Source organism: Erpetoichthys calabaricus, chromosome 17 (genome assembly GCF_900747795.2).
Source record: "Erpetoichthys calabaricus chromosome 17, fErpCal1.3, whole genome shotgun sequence".
Classification (NCBI taxonomy): domain Eukaryota; kingdom Metazoa; phylum Chordata; class Cladistia; order Polypteriformes; family Polypteridae; genus Erpetoichthys; species Erpetoichthys calabaricus.
The window spans coordinates 94,504,744-94,517,109 of record NC_041410.2 but is presented as its reverse complement, the minus strand read 5'-3'; the positions used below and the strand labels follow the sequence as shown (position 1 = coordinate 94,517,109).

Sequence of the window (12,366 nt, the reverse complement as noted above, 5' to 3'; positions counted from 1 at the left end):
TCAAGGTTCTGATGGCGCTCCAAGCGAGCAATATTCTTGACTTGGGTGAGAAGATCCCAATTATGCAACATTTGATGGAGCCGAGCATAGAGATTCCAAAAAGGAAGGACCTATTGGACTTTACTAAGATGGCCCTAAGCTGGTAGCAACTGTGGGTCACCAGTTGGAAGAGCTCAAGTGTGATGTGAATAGTAGCAGCGGCCATTCTTCATTGGACTAAGCCACAGCATGTGTGGAATCTTAAAGAGACAGTTCCAAAACAGGCAGTTTCTGATGAATCTTTGTTACAGAAGGTCATGCTGGCAGTGCTTGATGAAGATCTGTTACTAGACTGGACACTACCTACCCGTACCTCAGGCCTGAGCTGTAACTTCAGTGCAAACACTACAAGCTGCCAGTGACAGATGGCTCTCAGGAAGGAGATTCCCAGCTAGCAGTACTGGCAAATATGAATGAGAAGAATCCCAAGTGGGATGCGCCAGCTGGACCTCACGTACCGTCTATCTCAGTCTGTGCTCTTCACTCTTCAGGGCCTGAACAGGAAGACTAGCAGTTTGCTCTTTAGCTACAAACTAGCACTTCACTAGGAAATGAGTGCCATTGCCTTCCTCCTCCTTCTCCTCCCTTTCCTGTCTCTTACCAGGATACAACAGACCTGGAAACTAAAAAGAATCTGAAAGAAACATCAGAGTAAGGAAACAAAAGGTCTCGTCCTGTCACTTTCTCTGATTGGGACATGACACTCTGACATAAGATGGCCAATGTGGTGCTCCCTGCTGGTAAAGTCAGCCATACCAGACAAATACAAACAAGAATTCCATGGTTTTTGTTACATGTACAGAGCACTTGAGTACCACTGGCGGCAGATTACAGCAAATTATGATTTACAATCCCACCGCAGGCTCATTAGGCCATACACACCAGTTATTTTAAGTCACCTGCACCAAAACAGCAATCACAATAAGCAGTGTGGATATTCAACCAGAAACCTAAGGCTGATTAGGACCCAACCTTATTTGCACTGTACTGGCACCTTGGTGGTCAGAGCATACCTTAATTTGCCATCTTTAACAGACCAGAAACATTATTACTACTACCACTAATTGTTTGGCTGATGCCTTTATCCAAGGCAACCTAGAGTTGGTTCCATTTCTATTGTTTCTCCAATTGAAGCACAGGTAAGTGAAGTGACTTGAGCATGGTCACACACTGCAAGTAATTGGATTTGAACACATAGACTCAGGGTTTGAAGTCCAAAGCCTTAACTACTACACCACATTTCCCTTAAAACATTCTGAAGGTAATGCCATGCTTGCTTTGTTTAAGAAAACCAATGACATGGATGACCAAACAAACAGCAGGCCCACATACACGTGTATATTGTAAATAGAAAATGGCACACGTACACACACAGTGCAAACAAATTCAACAAATAGAGAAGCACACACATGTACATGTATACATGTGCATACATCCACACACACAAACTTACTGTACTGTATATAAACACACAAGTACATAAATATGCCCATACATACAGTATCTCACCTCATTAAACATTTGATTACTGTAATCAAGGTTTTAGTCACAGGAAGCCAAAGCCTGTCCCAGCAGTACTAACTACAGCGCAAGGCAGGAGACAGATGTGCCGAACAGCCCTGGAAGGTGGTAAAGGGGGCTTTCAAAATACTAATCCCAAAAATATAACTAGTAATAGCAAAGTGGAAAGTATATGCGTGTTGGATTGACATAATATTTGGGGGGGCTTAATGATTCCCAGGAGGCAGGCCTGGTCCCAACCACATACATATGTAATGCATATAGAAACACACACATATTGTATGTATTATATATAAACATACACCTACATATTACATCTTATACACACACACGTTATATATACACAGTATATAGCCTATACTAATATTATATAGATAGGCTATATACTGTACATATAATGTGGGTGTGTACAAAATGTACTATGTAAGTGTATGTTTATATTTAATACATACAATATGTGTGTGCACGCGTGTATGTGTGTGCATGCATATATTATACACATACATACAATAAATGTATATGAGCATATATGATACAAGTATATGTGTATGATATACTGTATATATTTTTTATAGTTATATTCAATCTGTCTATATAAACATACACACTGTATAAGACATGCACACACTACACATATAATCATACATTATTTACAAATACACACATGAATATATGAATATATAAAAACACACACATGAAATTAACGCATAAAGGTACACAAATTCAAATATACACACACACCCCTTTATTGTATTCACACATATTGTAATATACAGTATATATATATATATATATATATATATATACACACAGTATATTATATATATATATATATATATATATATATATATATATATATATATATATATATATATATATATATATATATAAAACACACAAACACACATAAAACAAACTATACAAATATACACGCGCATCCTTACTGTGTACACAAACACACACACATGCTGTACAGTACTTCACAGAGTTTCACACATATAATATTGTATACTCTGACTATAAGTTAATATTTCTAGATTTTCCTTGGTCTTTCCAACATAAAACATTTCTGACCCTTTCATCTCTGCCATTCAGGTCACTTGGAGTAGTAAATTTGTTGCTGGCCAGTCATCAAGGGGATAAATAATGAAAAAATAAGGAAAAAAACAAAACCATGAAGGCCATTAGCTCCCTAGTAAGCCCCGTGAAGAGCAGATTCCTCCAGGATCTGCCAGACCTCCTCACTTTCACAAGGCCTTCCTCACCGAGCCCAGAGCTGCCCTAAAGGGCCTCACCGTTAATAAACGCCATCTCTGTGCTGGCCAGGCTACACCAGCTGCCAAGGTCATCTGTGTTCAGGGTGAGCCAGTAATTTTGGGCCCATCTTGTCGACAAGGCAACGCTCCTCAACGCACTGTGCTTCCCCCACATCCCCCCACTTACAGTATACCAGTCCAGACACTGCAAAAAAAAAAAAAAAAAAAAAAAAAAAACAGCTGGGCCAGGGTGGGGGTGGGTGGTGATGATGAGGCAACCCAGCCCTGCAACTTTTTAAAGTGTGAAGGGTCCAGGACCACCACTTGGAGTGTCACCACTACTCACTGTACTGGTTCAAGCCGCTCACTTGGCTGTTGACCTCACAACAGCCTGAATTGTGGATATACTTAGTGTGTAGAGATGGGCAATTTGACCTGTGTATTAAAAACATACAAGGAATTACTACTGGGGGTGATTTCACACTGCAGTATCTGATGAGGTTTGAAAACACCAAAACTGGTCACTGGTGGTCCACCAACAGAGGTACCAGAACACCCCTGAAATATGGGTTTAGAGCAGGAAAAAAAAAAGAAAAAGCAGAAGGTGTAATTCAGAGAAGTCAGGGGGCACTGTACAAATATCGGATGAAAATGAGATCCCTTGTTTGTGGAACAGGCAATGTGATGGCAGATGTGGGTGGCACCAACAATACAAAACACAAACTAGTGCAACTGCCTGTCTAAACTCTAGGGGGCATCCTCCAGAACATCTTTGTGTTCATGGGCACCTCTCCACCTCTCTACTACACTACCCAATGGTCGTATGGAAAATTAAATTATACATTTAAAACGACACAAGAGTGGCAAAGTTTCCCAACTCCCACTATATAAAAAACAAACTGCAGCAATTCTAACACTTGCTGCTCCCGTCCCCTCCCCCATACACGCGCCCCGGCAGGAGACGAGTGACGGCTCTGCCAATAGAGATTAAAAAAAAAAAAAAAGAAGAAGAAGCCGTAATTCTGACAGCCTCTCACAGCCGAAGAACAGCGCAGCTGGCGTGAGACAAACACTGCAGTGTCGCTCTAAAGGCAGACAATAGGCACAGAACTGCCCAACAGCTTGTGTCCACACGATGGGTGGGGGGGGGGGGGGTCGGGGGGTGCTCAAGATAGAATAACAACCTCTCACAGCCAAGGGTACACGTCCTTGGAACAGCCTCTTACTTAGCCTCGCCTGTCAGATGGCACAAAGCAGCCAGGCAATGCCAGGGATCTGGGCATGGAAGAGCAAGACAGCACAGGTTGATAACCTTGTGCAGGAGGGTCTTATTCTGTACGAAGTGGGAGACACCAGGGGTCTCAATTCATTGGCCTTACAGATTTCAGGCTGCTACTCCCAAGACACAAGGAGTGAGTACCTTGCTGGTTTTGTGGATCCACAATGGTGGATCGTTAGGACTGGAATCTGGGAAGTTCGGTGATGCATGGACAGGCTACTGATGACCTGACCTTTACCATCTACGTCCCAAAGGTCCCCCAGGGCTCATGCTGCTGATGCACAGGGACATGGATTGTGGTCTGCCTGGTTTGAACTCGCTGAACCACCTGGTCTGCGCTGGGTTCCAGCTGTTATGACTCAGGGATGGCACCATCCTTTTTGTCCTTCGCAATTAGGGATGTGGGTGACATGATGACACACCTGAAGTACACACAGCAAGACCAGGCAGGAATGGGTACCTTTTGGCTTTGGACTTTCTGCTCAAGCAGCCTCATGTCATCTGCGGAGCTCAGGAGGACACACTGAAAGTATATTAGTGAACACATATTGGTGCCCTATCCTTGGCAGGTAGCATGGACTTCCTGGCATTCAGGTTATGACTGCTTAGAGATGATTGTGGATCAGAGATGAGATGACTGAATCGCACAACTAGTGGTGGCCAATGAACTGAGATGCCAGTGGAACCTAGTCCACAAGGGTGCCACTGATTTAGAACTTTCAACCTGCTGGGCCACATACTGTAAGCTACACTGATGCCAGACTGCCAGGAAGCAGGAAGGGCATACTGGAGGTCTGTTGGTGAACTGCCAGAGATCTGCTCTACACTCACATACCTGTATTTGGTGATCAGGGATGATACAACATGGTGCCAAAATGTACTAACAGGGTTCAAGGACAGACTTCCCATCAACAGATGCATTCGGACCCCAGTGGTCTCTGGTTCACAATGGCGCCCTCAAAGTTCAGGTTGACTTAGGACTCTCTATCTGCTGGGCCACACGAGTTACACAGATGTCTGGCTGCCAAGCTTAGGGATGGCATAGTGACTGCCTTTATCTGACCACATGGATTATTTCAGATGGAGGCTCATGCAGCCATGCTTTCCAGCAGCAGTGCGCCACTCCTCATGCTCCGTATCACAAGGCTGTTGCCCAGCATATTGTTCTTTGTCTTTTCTTTGTGCTATTCTCCATTGTTTTCACGATGAACTGCTGGGATGGTCCAACAAAGGGATGTATCATCAGATTACTCATCGGCACGAGTGTGCCAAATGACTCCAGACCAGCTCTCATTACTCTGAGCCCCGAGGTGATTAAACGGCACTGGACCTTCAGGGTTTCATTTGGACGCAGGGCAGAAGAAGAGCTGATGGCTTAACACGAAGGAGCTTGCAGATTAAAAGGGGTCGCTGGTCTGCAATCAAACTGGATTCTCATCCTCTACACTGAAATCCCAGCTCAGCTGAGGACTCCTTATACAACCCTTAGCAGGGTCTGCAGGTTTTCCAGTGCCAGCATCAAATTCAGCTTCAACCTGGCCCCATGTAATGTGACCAGTTCGTGCTCCATCCTTCAAGTAAACTCCAGTTTAGTGAATCATGCAGGTTCAAGCTCCGTTCTGAGAACTGAAAAGGACTCATCATGGCCACTCATTCCCTGGGATGCCAAGATAGCCGCTACGTATTTCAGAGATGACCCCACATTAAGAATGGTAATGCTTTCCTTCAGACCAACCCCTCTGCTTCATCTTTCAGAGGAGGTCGCTTATTTATAGCTCAGGGACACCACATTACCATCTTGTGCTCCTCCCTGGATCACTCTCGTGTTCTGTTAAGTCTCCAAGGTGATCAAAAGAAACCTCCAGATCCATATGATGAGAATGTCAATTTAAGCTGATGAGGACCACATCAAAATTCTGAGCTTATGCATGAATTTCTGAACAGTTGACATTTTTTCATTCCAAGAAAGAAGCCTTCTTATTTAAATCCATCCACACCAGGGAGCTCAGGATCACATCACTTTCTACAACTCCCTTTATGAGCCTCTATGGTTTATTGTGCTCATCAGAAGAAGCCTCCATCCCTTTTACCCTGAGACAGATATGCCATGCCCTTGAGCTGCACCTTTTAGAGAAGGCTCATACACTTGTCACTGTTTGGGCCAACATTTCCTTGGGCTCCAACCTTCAGAGGAGACCACTGATCTCGGTCCAACTACATTTCAAAATCAGTTTCACCTCCTCTTACCCCTTCTTTCAGAGGAGTCTTATATTTCAATTAGACAACATTCTCTCTCTGAGTTAGGAGCTTTACCTCCTTGTGCTCCACTTTTCAGAGGAGACTTCTTATTTAAATCCTGTCCACACTAGTGGAACTCTTCTTCAGTCCCGTCCTGATCACATCACCTTCTCCTGCTCCTTTTATGAGTCATTACAGCTTGAGACAGGCACACAATGGCTCTGTGGTGCACCCTTTAGAGGAGACTCACACACTTGTCACTGCTTGGCCCAATACATCTCCAAGCTACAGTCTTCATAGGAGACCTCTTAACTCGATTCAACCACAATTCAAATTCATTTTCAACTCTCCCTGCTACTTCTTCCAGAGGATAAGCTGCAAACTGGTCACATCACCTCCTTGTGCTCCACACCTGGCTATACGTGCAGCTTTCTGTTTCACCCAAAGCGACCTCCTTTAGCTCCTTGTGCTCCTCTTTTCAAATAAGCTACACTTATATCCATTTTGCCCAAAGCAGACATCTTTCCCTTCTTTGTGCTCCAGCCTATGGAGTAGACTTCACTTTAGATATAACAGTATTCACCCAGTTTTGTCATATCACCACCTTGTGCTCCCACATTCAGGCGACTTTACGCCCCACCAACGTTTCTGTGTGCTCTGCCTTCAAAACCCTCTAAACAGGCCACACGCCTCCCATTGAGATGCATGCGGAGGATGGCAAACCCTGGGTCACCTCTGCTAAGACACTGGATTAATAAAGGAGGCCTTGGATTTGCAAAGCTCCTTTTCTTTAGCATGTCCTTCACAAATCAGGCGGATCAATCATCAGCTCAACTGATGAGGACAACTGCTATGAAAAACAGGAAGAATCACAGGGCAGCCAGTGGGGGCAGCGACACTGATCACAGCACTTGTATGACTCCCAGTGAGCTAATCTACAGTGCATCAGCTGAGCAGACTGGTTCAGACTGGTGTGGATGCAACTGGCTAGTTTCACTCATGGGGGGGAAGGTGGGGGCTTGTGTGTCTGAATGCACTTAACATATTTATTTCAACAAATCCATGTATAAAACTACTTTAATGGTGATATAAACTGTATATAGCACCTTTCACAATGTAAATGACAGCAGCACAACAGGAAGCACTTCAAGGATTTATGACATAAAGTGGAAAATATTCAGATCTTAATGGCATGAAAACAAAAAATAAATAAATAACAGAATGTCATCTGGGTGCCCGCACTCACGTGGCAAGGGCATAGGTGGAACATAAACCCCGAACACACTCTGACATGGCAGACAGCAACGGGTGGGAGTACAACAGTCTGCTGGGACTTCAGTAAAAAGAACAAATTGAACAAAAATGTTCATCCCCCTGCAGTCGCATCCACCCTAAAGCACCTTCAAAGGTCCAGTTCAGCCAACAGATCCGATTAAAGGGATGCCCAGTATTAATGGCCAGTCCTTCACCCGTTGTCAGGCTGTATAGTTTGGAGTCGTGGTCATAATGAGTATGGTGGCTCAAACCTGCCACCTGAGATAACGTAAAGGGCGGCCACTCTACCGCCTGCAGCCTGAGTCAACAGGTAAGGTAGAAGGGTGGCAGTCACTGGTCAGTTCCACATCTAAACTCCCATTATCTATAAAAACATGGAGTGCACCACTTCAAGGAACACAACTGGTTGGCATTCTGGGTAGATGATGCTAGAGGACTGCGGTCAGAATGGCCACTCAGACTGTTTTATCAGAACTATAGCATAGTGGCTAAGGCTTTGGACTTCAAACCTTGAGGTTATGGGTTCAAATCCCACTACTGTCACTTCACCTGCCTGTGCGCCAACTGGAGAAAACAACACAAAATGGAACCAAGTGTATAGCAGATGACGGGAGTCACCATAGATAAAGATGTCAACCAAATTTGTAAATAAACAACAGCAATTATCATTAGACACCAATCCACAAATTCCAGACTACAAAAATCACATAGTGTGTGAGCACAGGGTTAAAGCGCCTGACACCACACACAGCATTACAGCAACTTGGCTAAAACCCTTGTCCAAAATAAGTTTCAGGAATATACTTTAAATTGACATATAAATATACTATATATTTTATTGCAATTCAACAACAGCATTAATGTTTGAACAAGTAGTTTACTTGTTATTTATAACTGGTTGAAGAAAAAAAAAAACAGTTCATAACATTTTGCTTCTACACATAACAGTATGAATAACACCACCACTTTAATCCTCAGCTCGAATGTTTGTAATTGATATTCTGACGCCGAATGTTCTTCACGTGTTAATGCGCACCGCGCTGTCCGGGGCCCTGCGGACTTTCTGGCCGCCTCTCTAAATCAAGCTGGACCGGATTTTCAGCCTGCATGGGTGCCTCACACGACACACGGAAGAAGATCGTCTTAAATGATAGTAATTCTAGCGCTCTACCTAAATATGATATCACCACCCTCGGAGGATGCGTCTCTCTCTGTGTGTCGCTTATATTCTTCCCTATGCGTTTAAAACGCCCGGGCAGCTGCATAATCAGGCGCAGGACCCTCGTAACTAACATACAGTAAGCTCCGCGGAGTCAGGGCCGCCGGCAGTGTTTACTTTGGGATTTGTCGCAGCAAATTGAAGTTTCAAACCACCGTCGAGTCTTTTTTTTTTTGCACTTCCATGCTTTGATGTTAGCTCGACCCCCAAAGCACATGTGAGATCAGCGGCCTCGGATTTGCTGTATGTGGGTCTAGCATCGGTCTTAAACCGCATTGTCCCGTATCACCTCAGTGAGCAAGCGGCCCACCTCGACGAGTGCCCCGAGTTTAATACTGTCCTGCAGCCTTTACGCTAAACGAAGCCCTTGAGTAGCACCTTCCGTTATACCGCCTATGTTAAATTATGAGGCATACCATTTTAACACTAAATACTTTCATTTTAATTTTGTCATATTTTGTCGATTCGATTTACAGTTTAAACGCCTTTAAAACGATTTTAAATACTAAAAATTTTACAAATGGAATTACACATACTGTATTTATTTTGACGGGATAAAACTGAATTGCAGATACAGAAAATTAAACTTTAGTTAACTTTAATTCAAACTCATTACAAGATGAATTTATAATTTTGACCAATTACCATAAAAAACTCCGATTCAAATGTGTTGCTATCAAGATTATAATTATGGAAATCTCTAAATGGATGTTCCAGAGCAGTTTCTCGAAGCAAAATAGAATTTCAGATATCTAGGATGAGAGCAACCGCGAGACTATCAGTTTTATTCACATGAGGATACTGTGCTTTAGAGCGCTTTCCAGCACATCCGGCTCCATGGGGTGAATATTTACCTGGGCTACCAACATCCCCCATTTCGTATCACGTCAAGCCCCCCGCTTTCGGGTATAATGTCATTATTGTGATTTTGTTGGACCTTATCACACCATGGGCTCTCTTTCGCATTTCTAGTGTCCCTCTTACCATTTTTATCTGGAGCCATGATTGATTGCCTTAAAAGTTTATTAAAAAAAATCGAACATCTTGTATAACGTAATATATTTCCTGCACTTCGTCTTTTCATTGTTAGAACCTAAAATCGAATGTAATCTCTCTATTTATTGCGCTGACAAACTCTCGCTTATTTACTATAGGATGCTTATACGCGTTTCGATCATTTCTACGCGGATTTCCTTTTACTTACAGCACCTCTATGTGAAAACAAACTTCCCTATTTATATCGCCGTTTTGTGCACAGAGGACTTGTTTTATAGCGCCGTGCTACCTGTCAAGTGCTTATGAACAACCATAAACGTTCGTTTATAACGCCTTGAAATACAAAAGGAAACTATTTTTGATAACCACGGTGCCGAGTCCCTTTCATTTATAGTGCTTACATTTATATTGCCGATGTGTGCAGAGGCCTTGTTTTATACAGCCATACATGTAACGTCTCAAGAATTTATGACTAACCATACAGTCATAGCGCCTTTTAATGTTTATACTAAAGGAAACTCTCGAGTTTCATTTATACTGAGAACGTGAAATCTTATTTATAGCGCCTCCACGAGAAAGCTGACGTCGCCCTCATGTGCGTAGAAGCCACATAACTCTGACACAGTTATAGGATTTATGACGACCACTCTCGAATACGAGAGAACATCCTCGCAATTCGATCACCTTTGCCTGTGGGCGGAGCGAACACCTTTCATTTATACCACAGCTGTTTTATAGCGTCGTGCTTCCTTTTTTAGGTTTGGATAGGGATACTGTTCCTGTTTATAGCGCCCTTCACTCTAGGCGCTTAAATCACCTCTACATCAAATCGCTTTTATATCGCCTTGCACTAATTACCCCCCCCCCCCCCTTTTTTTTTTTTATAGCGCTTTACTTCGCACCCCGCGAGCCCTGGCTCCTCCCCCATTAATGCCAGTCACAGCGGTGCGTCTCCCGAACAATAAAGAAACCTGACACAGGAAAACAGGAAATAGGAGTTACGGCGATAACATGCTCCTGGGTAGCAAAGCAGAAGCACAAGCACAAAAGCGCAGCGGCACACCCCCACTCCCCTTGCCCTGGACCCACTAGGAAACTCAGCGCCGTCTTCACAGTCCTCAAGCTCACTTTCATGAAGATGGCCTCTGAAGAATGATTAACAAAGCCCGTGCGCACTTGGTGTGCTGCACTTTTAATCGTTTCTTGGCAAAGTTTCCAGCGAAGCTCCGATTGGAAAAAAGTGATAAGAACAAAAGCTGAGGGAACTGCAGGGAACAATAATGTAGAATTCAAATCTTAAATAGTTCATATTCGTCGAATCTCCCCGCCCGGTAGACGATGACAGCGTTACAATAATAAGAAGTCAGCGCCAGCCTACCGCCCTACCTGCCGGCAGGTGAGCTGTGCTTACAAGCCTCGAGAGCGACTTCTCTTAAAGTTAACAGCTTTCGCTTCATTCATTGGCAGTTAACGCCACCTCCATCTCATCTCCCGTGTCCAGACTTCGCACCAGATTCATCGTCTGCGTGCAGTAATGCGTGAAGGTTCCGTTTCCCGCGAGCACCTACCTGTTAATTTTGTGAGCGAAAGCCCTCCGTTCCGTCCCCGTAGCGGCCATCCTATTGCTGGCCGGCTCGATCTCCAGTGCCTCCCTAGCGCTCGCGCGGTCTGTCAATTCATTGTGTCTTCACCGCCCTCTTCCTGCTGCGGTGGCGCTCGCCAGTGCTGCCCCCTGTCCGGGAGGAGCACAACTGCGGACCTCTCGAGTTGCGGTTTTTCGATAGCGTGTTGTAGATTTTGGAGATATGTAGCTACTATAACAAAAGAAAAACGATATTCATAATTTTGACATATTTTTGTGATGGTATAGTTACGGGCTTAGATTAATTTAGATTGATGGCATCACTCTGAATAACAACTTTGGCACTTTTATTTCTAAGAGTGTATCACGAGATCCTGGATTCAAATCCAGTGGCTGCATGAGAATTATCTATATTTGTCTGTTCTCCCCAAGTCCATGTGAACCGGTATTTCTCCTGTATCCCTAAAACGTGCAGGTTACGTTAATTGGTCACTAAACTGAACCAAGTGTGGATGGGTGCTTGAGTGGGTCAGAACGGCTTGTACCTTTGTTTAGAGCTGTTTCCTACGTTGTGCTCAGTACTGCCAGAATAGACCCTGGACCCCTGTGACCCTGCCTCGTATTGCGGATGTTATGAGACGTGTGTATATGTGCTTGTGTGATTGTATATAAACATTATTCATTTTGTAAACCTGCCTGAACAGGGTCACAGGGGAGCTGGAGCCAATATTCCAGCAAGCATTGGGCACAAGGCAGGAACAAGGATAAGACGCCATGACGTTCTGTTAAAGTTTACTGAACAGACATGGGCATACTGCAAATAAAGCATACAGTTCATAAATTCCTCTTTCAGGAGATTAAATCTCTAGGTTAAGACACACTGTGTATGTGAGATTGCGCAGAAGTTAACTTTCCAGTTCAGGAGATGACACAATAGGGGATTCCCGGGGAATCATACCTC

At 43.9% G+C, this 12,366-nt stretch overlaps 1 protein-coding gene across 5 annotated transcripts in view; it reads right to left on the bottom strand.

Annotated features, from left to right (window-relative positions):
* Nucleotides 1-11,509, bottom strand: part of LOC114668202 (dedicator of cytokinesis protein 7-like) — a 97,526-nt gene extending 86,017 nt beyond the window's left edge. For 4 of the 5 annotated variants that reach the window (XM_028823864.2, XM_051920572.1, XM_028823861.2 and 1 more), the window contains exon 1: nt 11,392-11,507. In XM_028823864.2, coding sequence (XP_028679697.2) covers nt 11,392-11,441 — 50 coding nt within the window. In that variant the 5' untranslated portion in view covers nt 11,442-11,507. Of the gene's footprint in view, nt 1-11,391 lie in introns of all 5 variants that reach the window. The other variant, XM_051920573.1, reaches the window with a different exon arrangement.
* Between the last annotated feature and the right edge of the window lie 857 nt (nt 11,510-12,366).